Source organism: Mus caroli, unplaced genomic scaffold, assembly GCF_978045245.1.
Source record: "Mus caroli unplaced genomic scaffold, Mus_caroli_1 scaffold_9, whole genome shotgun sequence".
Classification (NCBI taxonomy): Eukaryota; Metazoa; Chordata; class Mammalia; order Rodentia; family Muridae; genus Mus; species Mus caroli.
In genome coordinates, this window is record NW_028227264.1 from 84,799,715 (window position 1) to 84,818,577 (window position 18,863).

General features: G+C 48.2%; 1 protein-coding gene across 1 annotated transcript in view; it reads left to right on the forward strand.

The window, feature by feature from the left end:
* The first annotated feature begins 3,467 nt into the window (after positions 1–3,467).
* Positions 3,468–18,863, forward strand: part of Abtb3 (ankyrin repeat and BTB domain containing 3) — a 273,659-nt gene continuing 258,263 nt past the window's right edge. Inside the window, exon 1 of the mRNA XM_021174021.3 lies at positions 3,468–5,128. Within this exon, the coding sequence (XP_021029680.1) occupies positions 3,979–5,128 (1,150 nt within the window). The 5' untranslated portion in view covers positions 3,468–3,978. The remainder of the gene's footprint in view (positions 5,129–18,863) is intronic.

Sequence of the window (18,863 nt, forward strand, 5' to 3'; positions counted from 1 at the left end):
GTTTGGCTTTCAGTTTTCCACGGTGCTATGAAATATGAGCATCATTACTGGCTGCCATTAGATGAGGTCACAGCTCTTAAGGAGCGTGCAGCCTGGAAGGGGGAGGAGTCAAATGTACATATGAAACTTCTGCAGGATATGGCAATGCCTTCAAACTGAGATAGCTTTATTTTATAAGTAATAATAATATCTGTTCTCCTTTCTTCTGATTCCATAGGTAATAAGTGCTCTGTGGAAAAAAAGGGGGGGAGTATAAAATCTTCTAATAAATATGATCAGGGTTATTACAAAATGTGGAGCCTTATTTCAGTTACACAACTCTACAAGGTAGGTTGACTGGGGCATCTCAGAGATAAGAAAACAGAAGTGAAAATGGGGGCTGGAGAGATGACTCAGTGGTTAAAGCACTGACTGCTCTTCCAGAGGTCCTGAGTTCAATTCCCAGCAACCACATGTTGGTTCACAACCATCTGTAATGGATCCGATGCCCTCTTCTGGTGTGTGTCTGAAGACAGCTACAGTGTACTCATATATATAAGAGAAATAAAATCTTAAAAATAAAAATAAAAGAGGTGAAAATGGATGGAACTGATGTGCTTAGGGCGTACGGCTGGCACAGTGGCAAAGACAGCCGGTACCAGGCTGACCCCACACCACAGGAGGGAAGGTGTCAGTGTGCAGTGCCATGCGCTGCTTTGTGTGAGTTTCCTGCACATACAGGAAACCTCCTCAGGTCTTTGCTCGCTGTGTTCCACCCAGCACTCAGCGTCCTCAACAAGCTCAACACCTCAGCGTATGGGCTTGAGGTAGACAAGATGGCCAGGAAACCGTGCAGAGAAATGAAAAGGGCTTAAAACAAGCACTGAGCCATGTGTGCGGGGATACCTTTTCCTGCCTGGGAGGAGAGCAGGAGGCATTGGGAAAAGAAAACATCGCAGCACTCTCAAATGGAGCCGAATCCCACTGGGAAGAGAGGACGTTTAATAAAGATGAGAGGGGAGAAGGACATCTGCACGAAAAGAGCAGCGGCAGGGGATGGGGGAGACAGTGCTGGTTGGAATATCAGCCTACAGAAGGGATCCGACCTGCCCAGAGCGCGCAATGTATGTGTGAGAGAGCGCCCCCTCTGCCTTTGTCTTTGCCTCTCTGTCTCTCCTTCTGTCTCTGTCTCTGTCTCTGTCTCTGTCTCTGTCTCTGTCTCTGTCTCTGTCTCTGTCTCTGTCTTTCTCTCTCTCTCTCTGTGTGTGTGTGTGTGAAATTACAGAAAGGAAGTTTAAGAATAGTGTGGGACTCCTGAAAGCCAAGTAATGAGTGTAAACTTTAGGTACTTGGGAGACTAAATAAATAAATAAATAAAATAGCTCACATTTTTTGATATGAGTTGTTTGTTAGTTTTGATTTTGTTATGCGTGACAACATAAGAGGTAAACTTTAGGAAGATTCTGATATTAGAGAACAGGAAAGGGAACGTGTTGCAATGGATGTGAATTAGGATGGAAATTACAGGATGACATGGGATATGCAGGATGAACGGCAGGTAATCCACAGCTGCCTATGCCCCACCCCCGTCCTTACTGAGATTTGAATGACGAACAAAGATGATAGGCACTTAAGGCGTACTATGTGGTGTTTAATATATGTATTGTGAATAATTACCATAATCGAGAAAATTAACATACCTCTCAACCCATACATCTGACCTTTTCCTCTGCCTGATAAGAACACTTACAGATAACTTCCTACCTACATCATCATTCACTCTAGATGCCACCCTGAATGTATGTAATGTCTTAGAACTGTGGAACACAATCATCTCTAACTGTAAGTCTGTGTGCTGAACAATTCCCCGCCCCTGTCTGCACCCAGTTACCATCGTACATTCTGGTGCTACTGTGTGATTCTTCTTAGAGCCATACAATAAGTGAGACACTCCCCTTAGCAGGATGATACTGTCCAGATTAGCCATTTGTTATACATGGCGAGATTTCCTTCTTTTTGGAGTCTGAACAATATTCTCTCTTAGCGACTGCAAATTATGCTTCAATGAACAGGGAGAGGGGAGTAAATAGATCTTTTAAATAGTGGCTTTATTTCTGTTTGGTAAAGATCCAGATGTGGGATTATTGGATCATGTGGTAGTTCTAATTAGTAATTTTTTGAAGATCTTCGGCATTATTTTCCATAATGGCTATATCAATTTCCCTTCTCACCAATAGAGTACACTCTTCTTTATCCTCCACACCCTTGCTGATGCTTGTAATCTTTTGACTTTCTGATAATCGCCATCCTAACAGGCATGAGCTGGCAGCTCCTTATGGTTCTGATTTGCAGTTACCCTGATGGCCAGTGATGTTGAGTGTCTTCTCACATCCCTTTGGCCACAGTTGAACGTTCAAACCAGCAGTTCAAAGTACGTCCTTCCCTTGTCGACTCATAACATTTACCACAACTCCCTAGCCCAATGTGGGATCCAGACAAATAAATAGGTGGTAGCAAGCCAGAGTGACAAGGGCCCAGAAATGTGAAGCCATCCAAGAGGGTGGGGTGGTGGAAACACCCAGGATAGTTTTGGGAGATCAGGGTGGGCTTCTTGTAGGAACAGGATTGTGTAAGGGAGGTAGGGAATCTTTGAATGAATAAGGTTTTTCCTAAGGTAGGTAGAGATAGACAAATAGCCAAGCAATGTTGCCGTTAGACACAGAAATGCAGCAGACTCACACATATATTTTGTATCTTTCTTTAGCTGAAAAGAATATTCTCCTCTGCACAAATTTAAGTCTGAGCAGTCTAAAGCATTGTCCACCAGAACCACAGAGTGGCCAGGACACACACACACACACACACACACACAAACACACAAACCCTGGAACTTAAGGGTAAGTGTAGATTCCTGTCTGCCGAACAAACCTAGAAAGCCCCGGTGACAGGTGGTTTATGGCTAGAGATTCGCTTCCCAGTGGCAATTATCAGTCTCCCCCTCACCACTTTCCTGTTTTATTTCCCTCCACACTGGAGCAAACCCAGGCTGAGAAGTGGCACTCGCCTGAATTAGTCAGGGTGCCTGAAGAGGGAGGAGAAACGTGTATCTTGTATGGGCTGGTGGGAGGGAAAGAGAAATCTAACATGCCAAAGCAGAAAGTAACCCTCGGGAAAACACGTTGTGAACCGCAGAGTGGAACAAATAACGATATAAATGATATTTCTGTCGATAGTTCGAAAGCAGGAAGTAGGGAAGCTACAGTTGCAGGATGGCTGTTCTTCTCTAGGCTTCCACCTAGGCCGCGGCTCCCTCCTAGCTGCAGCCCTGGTCAAGGCCTGGGGGGGCGTGTCTGAGGGGCGGGGCCGCATGGAAGGGAGGAATTAAAAAAAAAAAAAAACCTAAGTAATTAGCATCCCCCGATTCCATTGGCTCTTCGACGGCCCTGCTTTGCATACGCCCGCCCTCTGACTGCTTGGTTTGCTGGGGCTCAGCAGGGTTTTGCAGCCGCCTGGCTACAGCGCTTTAGTGCGGGGCGGGAGCTCAGAGAACCGCGGCCCGGATCCCGGAGCCGGGGGAACCCGTAGCCCGCCGAACTGCGGCGGCCGTATCTGGGGCGATCTAGGTCCTATCGACACTGTGGCCGGCGCTCGGAGGCTTCTGCATCCGTCTGGTCCCAGGGAGGAGAGGACCAGACACTTTTATTTTGGATGAAAGGCGCGGGTCCTGGCGGGAGCTTCCATCCTGGCCTGGCTCGCGGCTCAGTGCGCCCTAGCTCTGGCCCCGACTCCAGAAGATGACTTCAGGTTCCGCCGTGTATCTTCCCGTGGTGACGGCTCGGGGAGGCAGGCGAAAGTAGTGACACTTGCTGGCCACGCCAGGTGGGAAAGTGAGCCTAGGCGACGTGGAGCCCCGCTGTCCCCGAGGACTCCGGTGCCCACAGATCCTTGCCTTTCCTTCCCCTCGGCTCCACGGCGGCTGCAGCATGAAGTGGCGCAGCGATGGCCAGGAGAGGTAAGAAGCCGGTGGTGCGAACGCTGGAAGATCTGACGCTGGACTCGGGTTATGGTGGCGCGGCGGACTCTGTGCGCTCCTCCAACTTGTCTCTGTGCTGTTCTGACTCGCACCCGGCGTCCCCGTATGGCGGGAGCTGCTGGCCGCCTTTAGCTGACTCCATGCACAGCCGGCACAACAGCTTTGACACCGTCAACACTGCCCTGGTGGAAGACTCCGAGGGGCTGGACTGCGCCGGTCAGCACTGCTCGCGGTTGCTGCCGGACCTCGACGAGGTCCCCTGGACCCTCCAGGAACTGGAGTTGCTGCTGCTGCGCTCGCGGGATCCCCGGGCAGGCCCAGCGGTCCCCGGCAGCCTGCCCAAGGACGCGCTGGCCAAGCTCTCGATGCTGGTAAGCCGGGCTCTAGTGCGCATCGCTAAAGAGGCGCAGCGCCTGAGCCTGCGCTTCGCCAAGTGCACCAAGTACGAGATCCAGAGTGCCATGGAGATCGTGCTGTCCTGGGGCCTGGCGGCTCACTGTACCGCTGCCGCGCTGGCCGCGCTGTCCCTCTATAACATGAGCAGCGCTGGCGGCGACCGCTTGGGCCGTGGCAAGTCGGCGCGCTGCGGCCTCACCTTCTCCGTGGGCCGCGTGTACCGCTGGATGGTGGACAGCCGCGTGGCGCTGCGCATCCACGAGCATGCCGCCATCTACCTGACCGCTTGTATGGAGAGTCTCTTCCGGGACATCTACTCGCGGGTGTTGGCCTCCGGGCTACCTCGTAGCTGTAGCGGTCCTGGCCCTGGCTCCAGCTCCGGTTCTGGCCCAGGCCCCGGCTCAGGCCCCGGAGCCCCTGCAGCGGATAAGGAGCGCGAGACGCCGGGAGGGGGAGCGGCGAGCGGTGGCCCTTGCAGCGCAGCCAGCAGCGCCAGCGGGGGCAGTAGTTGTTGCGCCCCGCCAGCCACGGCGGCGACCGCAGTCCCGCCAGCCACAGCCACCGCTGCTGCCGCCGCCAACCATCATCACCACCACCACACGCTTCACGAAGCGCCCAAATTCACCGTGGAGACCCTGGAGCACACGGTCAACAACGACTCGGAAATCTGGGGGCTCTTGCAGCCCTACCAGCACCTCATCTGTGGGAAGAACGCCAGTGGTAAGTGGCTCTGTCAACTCCGGGTTCAAGTTTGCCTCTTGTCCCCCTCCCGCGTCTCTGGCCACTCGCGCTCTCCACGGCCTTAGAGGTAGGGACCAGAGTGGAGACAGCCAGGAACCCGTAGGTTCACTCCTGAGCTTGGGATCCGCGTGGTTGACACTGGTAGTAATGTTCCCAGAGCACACAGGGTTCCGCCCCCTTTGTGCAGGGCCAGGAGGTGACTGCCTCCCTCCCGCAAGACAGGAGCAAAATCCAACACCCTTTTTATTTTACATTTAATTTAGTATGTTGTTTTACTCGGATCGGGCTTGAGACGTTTGAGTCTCGTGCATAGCTTCTAGAACCCTGTTGTGATATTTAAGGGGCCACATTCCAGTACCCACGAGTTGGGCTAAGATCTGGAGGAGGCAGGTTCACTTGTCTGCCGTGCAGTTCTCTCGCTTGCCCCAGGCCCTCTGGGGTCGCTGTGGATGCGCTAGGAAGGCATGGCTGAGGGCAGCGAAGGTGGAAGGGGATAGAGCTGGGTGGGCCTAAACGTGTTCATGTAGGTGGTGGTGGTGGTGGTGGTGGAGAGGCGACACTGCATTGCTCCAAGTTTTCCTGAACAGTTTCTGAGTACTTGAACCCAGGGCTGGGGAGATAGGGGAGTGGGGGTGGGGTGGAGGGTGGAGTAGCAATGGGCAAGGCCAAGTATTCCAGGCTCTGGCGGGTGATTTACATCTGTCACTTGGCTGAAGGAGAGCCACTAGGGACCCAGGCCGGAGGTAGGGGTTATCAGCTACAGGCATCCTTTTTCTGGAGTTCTAAAATCCCCTCATCGCGCCCCACTGGAAGGTGCCAAGTGGGTTTGAACCTGGGGTCCTGGATGTCCATAGGGTGGTGCTGGGGTGCTTGTTTTCCGGGTGGCAATGGCAGTCCCCGTCTGCAAAAGCCTGAGCTAGACACTTCAAAGCTTCAATTTTCCACAGGAAATGGAAGAAGAGTAACTGGAGACTCTAAAAGCGAAATAAAACTTTGTTAAGTATTCCAAGCGGTTTGGCCCGAGGTTGCGTGGTCGGAGCGAAAAGGCAGACTTGCTGGGTAGATTTCATTCATGTCACAGCCTGTCTGTTTCCTCCAAGCCAAAGGAGAGATGTGTCTGGCCTGGCTCGGCCTCTGGGGTGCCAAGAGTGTGCATGTGGGTGTGCCCTCGCATGTGTGTGCAAGTGCCTTGTGAATATGCGAAGGAGCAAACCAGCAGGCTTCTGGGGTATAAGGCTCCAGCTTTAACCGTTTATAAATTTACCCTGATGGACTTTCTGACTGAATCTCTTCACCTGGATATGATCATCGTGGGGGAGGGGAAGAAAAGAGCAAAGCTTGTGTGTGTGTGTGTGTGTGTGTATGTGTGTGTGTGTGTGTGTTGGGGGAGGGGCTAGGATCAGCCTGGATTCCAGAGACTCTTCTGCAATCTCTTTGCCAAAGCCCATTCCCCCACCCCCTCTGTTGCCCTAAGGCATACTCCCCAGAGGATACCAAGGCATACAGACCTGCACAGACACAGTCTCAAGTACACAGGGACATCCCACTGAGACTGAAAACATCTGGTGACAGAGCATGAGGCTTCCTGTGTACTTTTTCAGAATGGAGGATTTACCTGCAAAACCCTGAGTTTTGAATTGTTCTTTGTTTGAGAGTGCACCCTCAACCTAAAATCACAGACAGCTTAATAGTCTCCCTATTGTAGGCTCCCATTGCCCCCCACTGCAGTCAGCCCTTAGCCCGAGTTATCTCAGCGCTACAACTCCTCATCTTCCTCTTGGGGTTTTTTTGCTCTCTCATTTTACTTTAACAGGGATTCCCACCCCCCTTCCCGACCCCGAGGAAGCTCTAGTCTGCCAACACCAGCATCCTGATGCCTCTTAGTCTGCATTCTCTTGAACTGAGAGATTTGGGGTGACTTTTCTGGGCTTCTGTCCACTTGTCTGCAGAATGCAGGTTTTAACACACACTATACCCTCAGCTCCTCCCATAGCTCTGTTAATAGCCAATCATTTTCCAAATAGATTTTGCTTTTAGGATCTTTAGCCTCTTGTAAAGACAGCATTTGTGTTTATCCCTTGTGGAGTAAGGCTAATTTAAGGGAAGAGAAAACCACAGGGCTGGTTTTGGGCAGGGTGAGTGAGTGGTGGTTGGGCCTTGAAGCCATCACAGACTTCCGCACACCACACAGCTTAACTCCTGGGACTCAGGGCTCTTCCTTCAGCTTTTTCTGGTTCAAGACATGCTGTTATTTCATCCTGATCTCTTCATTACTCTACGGGCTTGTTCAAAATGGCTGGGCATGCATACAGAAGAGCTAAGGAATGAGTGATTAATGTCTCAGGCATCCAAACATACACTGAACACCAAGCCTGTTTCTTTAACTGGTTTGCACAGCAGTCTTTCTGACCTGCAAGCCTTCCTGAGGACCACACACCTTCCATAATGGATTTTTCCCTCTTTTAACTCAGTAACACCATTAATTTCTTCATTTGTGGATTCATCTGTTCTTCAATATCTATTGAACAGTTTTTAAATGCCAGGGACCAAGAAGACACTGATCACAGCCAACCTGTTCTTAGGATCACTTTATACATGGAAACCCAGTGTGTCTTTTGTCTAGCACAACTGTCAGGCTGGGGAGGTGGCTCAGGTGGTAGAGTGCTTGCTGAGTTTGCACAAAGGGCTGGGTTCAATTCCCGGCACTGAATGAACAACCCAGCCATGTAATACTAGCATGCAGAAGTGGAGGGAGAAAAATGAGAAGAAGTTCAAGGCCATCCTTAGCTAGGTAGAAAAGTTTGAGGCCAGTCTGGGTTACATGAGACCTTGTCTCAACAAACAAACAAACAAAAAACAAAACAAACAAAACTCAAAGTACTGCTACCATCTCCTTTATACAGTGCAAGAAACTGAGGCACAAATGGAGCTTTGGGTGGGGGTGGTAAGTAAGACGTTTGTTTTTATATTGTTTGTTTGAACACAGATGGTCTACTTCAGTGCCCATACTCCTAGCCACTGTGCCTGTAACTTCAGGTGCCGACCACTGCTCTGCATTCAGGGTATCCTACTTCATTATCTACTCAGCTGAGCACTGACTCCATGCAACTTGCTGTACCTTTTTGTTTCTATTTATCCACCTTTTTATACCTGACGATTTAAACCGGCAGCACTAATTTTGCGTGTTATCATCCTCCAAGCTGAAGGCTGTACCTAACACCCAGCTAGAAATTACTTTCTTGATGCCTGTTGAACTGAGCAAGCTGTTGTACTGTACTGCTCAGTGATGTCCTTAAAGAAGCTAACTGCCTTCTGAGCTTCTTGAATTTCATTTTAAATTATTAAAGTGTGTGTGTGTGTGCAGGTGTGCATGCACACATGGGTGCCCATGTGGAGATCAGTGTGAATGGAAAAACTAAGTAAAAAGGACGGACCTGACTGTGCCTAGGTACGGTGGAGGAGAAGGTTTATTGTAGACAGGAGGTAGAGCACAATCAGAGACAGACATCTGGGAGAGCCTAGCATGAACATGACCCTGAGCCAGGCCATGTAAGGAGAGGGGGAAGGGAAGACCAAAAGAGTAAAAGGTAAACCGAAAGAGGAAAAGAGAGATGATAATGTCTTTAGTAGAAGAGAAGCCTGACAGGTGTAGCAGGCTGGACCCAAGAGATAAGTGCCCACATCCTTCTCGTTTGTGTATTATAAAAAGTAACAGAAGTAGGAAGGGCCGAGGTAGGAGTAAGGGTGCCATGCTCTTTAGACTGCTGCCTGCTGCCTGGGGAAAGGGCAGCCCAAACCAGTGCTAAAGTTTAGGGTAGGAGCAGGGTATGCCAGCCATACCCTATAAAGGTAGGGACTGAGGGCTGCTGGGAGAACCTGGCAGCCAGATCCACTTTGATGTGTTAAATAGGCATCTCAGTTGGCCATTTTCCTGGGTTTGAGACCTAACATCACCCCCCCCAATTGATAATAAATGGTAAGGGGTCATGCAATCTTCTCTGTGACTACTTCCTGCTGACATTGGGGCGTTGTTGGTTAGGACCCAAGAAAGCTGGAGTGATGGCCAAGGCTGGGAATAGAAAGAGAGAAATGAAGGCCCTTTGCTTGCTCTCTAGGCTCTGTGGACCATCTTGGGCTAGGGAAGTAGAGGCTGCATTGGGGCTGAAGCAATTTGCAGTCTAACATGGTGGAGGTCAGAAACACTCATGGGAGTCAGGTCACTCTTCCCACTATATAGTTTCTGCGGATCAAGCTCAGGTTGTTACCTCCTGAGCTATCTTGCCAGCACTTGAATCCTCTTTTGAAAGGTTTTTCTGGCTTTGCCCCACACATACTGCCACTTTTGCAGCTGCTCTCCTTTAGATTTAGATACTAAACTGCCAAGGCTGGGAAATCATGAAACTAGTGGGACTGAGTTCTGGAAACAAAGAGCACAGTGGGGCTAGTATCCGCCAGGCAGATATTAGGTCCAGCATCATCTGGTCAGGGCTTGGGTTCAGCATCAGCTGGTCAGGGCTTGGATCCAGCATCATCTGGGCGGGGCTTGGGTCCCAGCATTAGCTGGATGGGGCTTGGGTTTCAGCATTATTCTCAGCAGAGCTCTGGAGCATGGCCTTTGTTTTGTGGTGATATACAACTCTTCAGTCCTGGGTTTTCTTGTATTAATTTTTAGGTGCTTTAAAAGCCTGGGCAGCATGGAAGAGACCCCAGAGGACTGATGGAGGTTTTGTGGGGTGTGAACATTTGACTTCATTCATTCCACTAACACTGAAAATAAGAAGAGGTCGGGGGCTTTTGTCGTGCCTTGGTCACTGTATCTTGAATGGCCTCAGAATCAGTCGTTTTCCACTCAACCTTGAAGTCCTGCTTCACCAATGATCTGTCCTCCTCCTTAAGAGGATGCACTTCTCCTCAGCCTCTGTTCCTCCCATGTCTTCCCTGCTGAATGCCTGGCACACTGTACATACTTTCTACTACTTGTTAACTAAATGAATATCGTCAGATCATTCACTCTTTAGGATGTCAAACGGAGCCTCTGTAGAGCAGTTGCTGTGATATCAGAGTACAAAGTCACAGCTCCTGGATTCCAAGACTGCCAGTTACTTGTTCTCGGGAGTTCCAGAGACAGCGCTCAGCTGTAAAATGAAGTTGGTAATTATGAGATTCTTTGTCCTAAGGATGTCAGCCTGGTGCCTGGTAGGGGCTAAAATGATGGTGGCAGCTGTGGTGATAATCTGGTATTGTAGTGTCTCCCTTCTCTATCACACTAGAACAATGTCCCCATATGCTCTCTGTGAAGGGAGCCTGCCGGGCACAACACATCAGTTGTGTGTGTCTGTGTGTGTGTCTGTGTGTGTGTCTGTGTGTGTGTGTGTGTATCAAATAGTTCAATGTATCTATTTCAGGAACTGACCAGTGAGTATAACTCCATGGACCAAGTCACCAGAAGGTTGTTGTGGCCAAAGTGAAAAGAATGATTATTTTATTTCATTTTAAAAATAGTAATAGTAATAATAATGATAATAATAATAATAATAATAATAATAAATGTCTTTAGTGAAGGTACACCTTCACTGAACTTCCTGAGTGATAGAAATGTCCCACATATTAATAGAAGTACCTACTGATATTTGCCCAATGCATCCCATCATGAAATTTAGCTTTGTGCATTTCTCTGTATTGTAGGATATCTTTCAGGGGGAAAAAGGCATGCCCATGATAAAAACCACAGGGACCCTAATATAAAACTTTGTTACCAAGGCATAAAAATGTGCAGGGAAGGCTGGAAGAGGCAGTATAGTTTGGCCAAAGCAGGGAAGAATTTTCTGCTCAGAAACATCGAGTCTCCACTCTTGGTTCCTCTGTCTTCTAGCAGGTGAATTGTTGTGATGAATTTTGTTTGGGGATCCGCATGATGAGAAGCACATAAAAGAGAATAACCCACATTTTTTTTTTAAATTGAAGGAAATGCAAACCTATCATGGAGGACAATTACAGGATTAGACCAGATCTGCTCTGTGACAGTGCCAGCCTCATATAGGGATGTCCTAATAACAGCTTTCTTTTCACACAGATCATTCCAGCTGGTGATAGCAATACTTTGGGGATTCTGCATAATATCTTTCCTTTCAGGGGTTCCCCAGTCATTTTATAGACATTAATTAGCGTGAGCCCTGGTGTCAGCAGCGCTGGTGGGGAGGGTTGGTTGGCTTGAAGGCCCTTTGCTTTTCAGTTGCCCTGTGAACTCTTGAGTCTGTACTGGCTGAGCAGTTTTCCCATCGTGGGTCTGGTTGTGCCTTTCTCTGCCATGTTGTGGCTCTGCTGGACAAAATGTCTCAGGAGGAACTCAGTGTCTTCAGGGAAGCCGCAAAGCTGTCTCAGGAGCCCTACTGAGCAGTGCCTTTGGTCTCAGAGTACATTTTTAATTAACTGTCTCTTTGTAAATTAAAACCAGAAATTTGGGTCAGTAGAGGGTTATTTGGTTTTCTGTGCAGGAGTCAGTTCCTTGTTGGGGTGTTTGCAAGTGTGTGCTTCATGAAACATCATCATAGTAATAATGACCCAATAAGCCAGTGAGGGGTCAGGTAGAGGCGCAAGGTCACAGGTGGGGTTCTGATGGCCTCTGAAGTGGAAGAAAACTCCTAACTCTCCCTCTGTTGTTACCTGTGTCCTCAAGCCAGATGAAAAGCCCATCTATAAATCACCTGGTTATCATTCACTGAAAGGTAACTATGTGCCTGAATCAATCGACTCTGGGGTCATACATCCCTGGCAGCTCTAGGTTTCCTATCTGTAAAATAAGTAGGAAAAATAGCTGCACTCACAGTGCTCATTACAGATCAGGCACTGTTTTTAATGACATCTGCATATTATCATAGTTACAGTCACATCAGTTGTTATAAAAGATAATTTCCAAATCTCGGTGGAAAGTCATTCTTGTTCATTTCGCCTCTGATTGGGTGAGATGTGGGCGGGAGGAGTCAGGAGCATCACTTAGGGGGCAAGCCTCGACTGACAACTTTGTGTATCTTCAGTGTGTAGCCTGTAAGCACCTCTTTTGCATTCATCCAGCCAGATGACTGAGGAGCCCAACCAGATGAGGGGTCTTAAGAAGGCTGCTTACAGAACAAGTCACTCAGTTCATGTATCTCTAGCCATGTCTAGCTACATCTGCCTTGTTACCAAGCATCCACATGCGTGGCTTCACGTCATTGTCTCTTCTCTCTGAACAAGTCTCCTGACTTAGTCTTTAGGAACTTTGAACGATGCTCAGCCCCATTCACTACATTTAATGGCACAATGTGTGGCTTAGACACCTGTTACAAGTTCCCTATCTGCATTCACACACGGTATTGCAACAGACTAGGATAACTAACCACAGTGAAAAAACATCCTCTTAGTAAAGGGGCTAGTGAGAGACCCGTGGCAGGCACTGGTCCTTAGTGGTTATGAGAGCTTGCCAACCCAGCCCTGTGTGCGTGGCCATGGATGGCATTTTCGGATTAGGCCTGTGTTCTGCTCTCTGGGAGGAACTTGCTGCCCATTGTTCTTCCCGCTCCCCGCTCTATGCAGTGTGTGGACTTTCTTTCTCCTTTATTCCTGGCCACACCTGAAGTGGGTCTTGCAAGGTGCCGTGTCTTTAAAGGCTCAAAGTCTTTTCTACTATAGTTCCTTTGCTTGAACACTGAAGCATCGGGGATTAATTCAGGGCTCTAACAATAAGATCTCTAAAACCCAAGCTTACCGATTTTTGCCTGAGCAATTTAGTGGGATTGTCATCTATGCCATTGTATTAGTAAGCTTTGAGTCACTATGCTGCAATAGATGAAGCACCTAAATTTACAAAGAAAAAAGGTTTATTCAACTCGTGCAAGGTCGTGGTACTGGTATTGCCTCTCTTGTGTCAAGAATTCTATGAAAATTGCAGATGCATAGGTCAATAATTAAAGTTCCTGTTGGAGTGGGGTTACCTTTGAAGCTAAGGATAGACAGAGAGATGGAACTAAACTTGGGCTTTTAAAAATCCTTCTATGGTGAACTACCAAAGACTCAGTCAGCTACCTTCCAAAGGCACACCCACAGTGACTCAAAGCCCTTCAACTATGCCCCACCTCTCAGAAGTACCATCTTGGGAATCAAGATTTTAATTGAAATGAACCCTTGGTGGATGCTCAAACCATGTCCAGCAGACATCCTGAGTGTTAGCAGTCACACTCAGAGTTATTTTCTGAACCAGATTTTATAGCCTGGCTTAGGCATTGCTTCTTTACCTTCCTACCTCTCTCTTTCTTAAGTTCATGGCAAACATGTTGAAGCTATTAGCTTAGATGGAGGTTTGCAACTCTAACCTTGTATTTACTTCCCTTACAACTCTTCATCTTTTCTCTTATTTTTTGAGGCTCTAGGAATTGTTGTCTTTTCACCTCTCCACTATTCTGTTCTCATTTGACTTGCAAACTGGCTTATTTGTGCCTCCCCTAATAATCGCTAAACCCGGTTAGGGCTAATCATCATGTTCTATTACCATCATCTCCCCTGACCTCTTTCTACAGAGCCACAGCTCATTGGGCATTAGTCCTGATGTCTAAATTACTACATACGACAGTTGTGCCTCCGTATAACATGGGGTTTCAGTGTTCTGCCTTCTAATCATGTCACGTACACTAAGCACCTCACTTCTGGTAACAATGTCTGTGTTGGTTAGAGCAAGACCAACTGCTGTATCGGGTGAATCTAACGTCTTAGTGGCGGAACACAATCAACTTGTTTTCTGGGCTGGGAGTGTAGCTCAGTGGTTGAACATTTGCCTAGCACACGCAATACCTTTGACCTGTAGCACTGCAAAAACCAACAGCAAATTTTCTTTTTCATGTACAGTCTAGTTAATGACAGAAGTAAAAACAACAGAGTTGTTACATGAGAGGGGTCCATTCTGGCTATGAACATATCAATTCCTTCTCTATTCCAGTGACTAGTATTCTCACACATGGTCTTAACTCCATGCAAAGGGATTGGGAATTATGGCTTCTTGATAGGTAGCTAATACTCTAACCCCAGCTTTACACTCTCAGAGGGGCATACGCTCTTTAGATATCTATCCACTTCAGTCCCTGTAAGTCAGTATTATTATCAAGCCTACTTGCAGATGGGGAAGTTGAGGAACAGGAAGCTTAATTAAAGAATTTGCCGAAGGTGACATGGCTTGCAAGTGACCAGACTGCTTTTGCATACCATTCTCTCTGAACTTTCCTACCTGCCTGCCTGCTTGTGGATCCTGCACCCCTAAATGGACAGCCTTGTCAGTGGGAGAAGATGTACTTAGTGACTTGTTGCTTGGGGTGGGACGGGGGGGGGGGGGGTTGTCACGGAATTCTGTGTTAGGGAAACTAAGGTATAAGATCTGTCTTTACTCCCTACAGGCCTGGTGACGCCAGTTAATTCAGTCAATCTTTTATAGCCTTAATTCCCACCCTATTTAATGAGAAGAGTGGTAGTCCTCTATCACAGGTTGTTGGAAGGATTGAGAAGGCTACTTAATGGGTAACTAAAATAGTGTTGGGCGCCATGATAAATACTCAGTGTAGTGGTTATTATGTTTAAATGGTTATGTGGTTGTATTCTCCTGACTCCCAACTCTTTCCTCTGAAGAGCTGCTCTCAGAACCCCACCTCTCTGGGTGAGAGATTTTAAATAATGTGAAAGTAATCCGACGTCTAGGATTCAAGCACAGACTGACCGCAGGGTATAGGGTAAGTCATGACAATCTTCTGCTATGGAGTCCAGCCAGAGGTTGATGTCTGGGTGTCTTCCTTCATTATTCTCCGACTTAGTTTTTGAGGCAGGGCCTCTCATTGAACCTGGAGTTCACTGATCTAGCAAGGCTGGCTCTAGCGAACCCCGTGTCTGAGCCTGCTTCAGTGCCTCCAGTGCTAATATTATGAACGGCACCGTACCTGGCTTTTATATGTGGGTTCTGGGGATCTGAATTCAAGTCTGATGCTTGTGTAGCAACGACTTCACCCTTGGAAAGCTCGTTAGGAGAGGGAATCCGTGATTAAATCTGTGTCGTAAGAAGCTCCCAGTGCAGAGAATGTGCTGGAACAAAAGGCTGAACCCTGGAAGGCTAGTTAGGTACCGTCATCCTCCTATCTGATATGAGAAGAATCTGAGGAGGCAAGGCCTTTAGGCACTTCCCCTGAGTTGGTAAGACAAGCAATCCGAAGAACCTCAGACTGCCTTCTGCTCTCCTCATCCCAAGGAAGTTTATGGTTCAAGTGTTAATGGAGAAACTGACACCCAGGGTGTGAATTGGCTTGGCCAAGGTCACTAGGCAGAGATGGAGCCAGAAATCCATGTACCCTGATTCTTCGTTCACTTCTCATCCATTGTCTCCTGGGAAGGTGACCACCATCTATTTCCTCCTGATCACTTCCAGAGAGCTGAGCTTATGAGACAAATGAAATGTAATCTGGGTGTGTGTGTGGGCGGGGGGCACGAATGAATTTCCATTCCCACTGGTATCTTCCATTTTGCTTTCCATCCCACAATGGGTGTGAACACAGGAGTCTGCAGAGGTCCTGGTAGAAGTCTGCTGAGCCAACTGGAGCAATCACCATGAAGATCTGGTGCGCCGGATGCAGAGTGGAATGAATCTCTCTCAGCACATTTATATCTGAGAGCTCGTCAGGGTGGCTGCCAAGGAAAGGGACTGAAATCCTTCAAGAGCTGTGACTACCTCAGAGGCAAAGGTTGTGCGGATTAACTGCTTTTCTTTGTGTGGCTTGTCTTACTATTTCTCCCTGATCCAGCAGATGGGACCACCCAGGTAGCTGGGGTGAACCTAGGGCACCAAAGCATGACTCACAACTTCTCTTTTCCTTGATGTCTCTAGGAAGTTCAACAGCTGAGAGCCAGGTAGGCAGAGTCAGGCAGGCAGAGCCAGCCATTCTTTCTTTCAACCTTCAGCCCTTACCCTCTAGGTGTTTGGTTTGTCAACTCTGAGGGGTCCTGACCTCAACCAAGACAGACTTGCCTTTTACAAGTCAGGATGGGTTTAGTTAATTCTGCACGTGGTGGCAATGGCTACTGAGGTGAGATCCTCAGAGCCACGTGAGTTTGATGTGAATAAAACCATTTGGATTAGGAAGTAAGGCCAGGGCAGAGCCTGGGAAGAGAGCAGTGGCAGGGGTGATGGTGGCCACTGCATGGGACTTTCAAGGCCTATTCCTTGTCAGCTTCCTCCCTGGGTCATTGTGGTGACAAAGGCCCCAGGAAGCCTGGCAGCGAGGGTGTGGCAAAGATGTGACTTCATAAGATACTGATGCCTGTGTCCAAAGAGCAACAACATGAGGAGAGCCAGGAGTTTCTGCCCCTCAGCAGCTCTTCTTCTAGTCCCTTCCTGTCTTGCTCTGCCCCTGCTTCAGTCTTCCACAGACCCCATTTTGGGGCTCAATATGGGCTACTTTTCAGACATTCAGACATTCAAACATCAGAGTGAGATGCTCTCATTGACAGAAATGGATGGTGTTCAGGAGAGAATAGGATACCTGGGACATTCAAATGGAAATCCCAAGCACAGAAGTCTCTTAAAATCAGGAAGTGAGGCAAGGACATCGCGAAAGAGAATGTAGAAGAAAGAGACCAGGAACCAAGCTCTTCCTAGAGTGAGAAAGAAGCGAACCAATGAGGGAAGGCAGCAAGAACACCTCATGAGAAGCCTGAGTGGTCCGTAGGTCAACAGAAAGTTCGGAGAAAAGAGGGCAGATAGTGGTAGGTGACATTGAGGTATCAATTCTACAGTCTGGGAGAGTTTCTGCCTTGGTGGTTACAGGCTCCTTCAGACCTGAGGAAGAAACAGAAGCTGTGTGCCCATCAGACCCACATCATCTGTCATGAACCAAAAGATGCTCTCCATTCTTCCCTAGAGGATGGAGGGAATGTGCCCTCTGTAGGTCACCTGTGAGGCTTGCTTTACGGGCATAATCACTCCCAAGCTCTTGAAAGGATCTTATAGACTCCAAGGTTGGGAGGAGTAAAGAAGCTCCCACCCCATACCCTGCACACTGCCTGAGCAGGCTGACTCCTCTCTCATATATTTTATAGTTGCAGATGCTCAGTTTGAAAGCATTGGCCTCTAATCCCAGAGGCTTTGGAGACCTAAGCTGGGAACCCCAGAGCATGAGGCTCCCAGAAGCAACTGGGCCAGAAGGTTTGGGGGCAAGGGAGAGGTCGATTCTGAGCTTGGAACCCTTTGACGGAGCTCCAAATTCGAAAAAATAAAAAATAAAGAAATGGAAGAGACCCATTATTGGAGCTAAACTGCGCTGGTAGCTTCAAATAGCTAGATGCTTCAAAGAAGGGGGTGCTCTCTGGTCCTTAGGGATTCTGCTTTTCATGGATGCAGAGAAGGAATGTGCCCCCTCCTGGGCCACATCCTTATGCCCCAGGTGGCACTTCTGATTCCAGGGAGCAGAGGCAGAGCTCATCAAAGTCATCTCTGAGCCAAAAATAGCCCTGTCCAGCCAGACGCTTCTCAACCTCGCACGTCAACGTGCACGCTGTCATTTGTCAGGGCCGGCAGCAGCATCTGTGCTTCTGAGAAGGCTGTCTTTAAAAACTGGCTTGCCTCTGGAACTCGGAGAGGTCTGCTTTTCATCCAAAGAAGTTTTGTGGCTGAACAGACAGGATCAGTCCTGATTCCCAGACCCTGATGTAAGCACACAGGGACTCGAGGCCACCGAGACTCATGGGCAAATAAGTTATTTATTTGAAAACCTATCTGATCTGGTTGGTTTTTACCACCGTCAGTCTGGTCAGATAGTCTGGACCCTGTCCTTTGCCAGTTGGGAAGGTTTTCTTAAAGATATAGTTTCTTTGCTTGGCAGTGCAGCCCCCTCATTTGTTTATAAACACTTAGTAAGCATCCTTGAGTGCTTAGTATATGCCCAGGAGTATCACAGCACTTACCACTTTAAACTAGTAATTAATATCTACTGGCAAACTTCCTTTCACTACTACAGCAGGTGGCACACAGTAGGCACTTTATTATTGTTTTAGTGAGTGAATGCGGCTATAGCATGCACACTCAATGAAATAGGGATATGTTTAACACACCGTGGTCTCTCCAACACTTACAGGAGTACCAATTTAGTCTTTAGGGCCTCGTTAGCAGCAAAACCAAGAACCTTTTGCTCGCCATGGCCTAATTGACTGGCTGGGTTCTGCCTCTGTGTTTCTGAATTCTCAACCCTGAAAAATGCTGTATTTCAGAGCTTGCTTCTCTTTGAGGAACAGGAAAAGAAGAGCAGGAATTATTTCTTTGTACCTACTCTCTGAGTGAGAGATAACACCGTACCGTAATTCAGAATCAGCTACCATGTCAGTACGGTAGCTTGGATCTTTGAGCTGAGAGAAGCTCTGTGCAGCCGATGCCTTCATGCAGTCTGGACAGCAGCTGGTGTTTCTAAACTAGACACTTGGGAACTGGGGGAATTTATAGACCAACCTGGGGTCAGAGCTAGTAGCACATGAGTGGGGTAGGTAAAGGAAGATGCTGAACTTGAGAGACTGAAAGTCCTTACAGCCCAGCCAAGTGTGGAGCTCAACCCTCTAAATCCCCCAGGTTGGTGTCTCTATGATTCATTTGCCTGGGGGAGGGAGGCAAAAAGCAACATGGTATTATTCTCTGTCTTTACCTGTGATCTTGTCCAGTGGG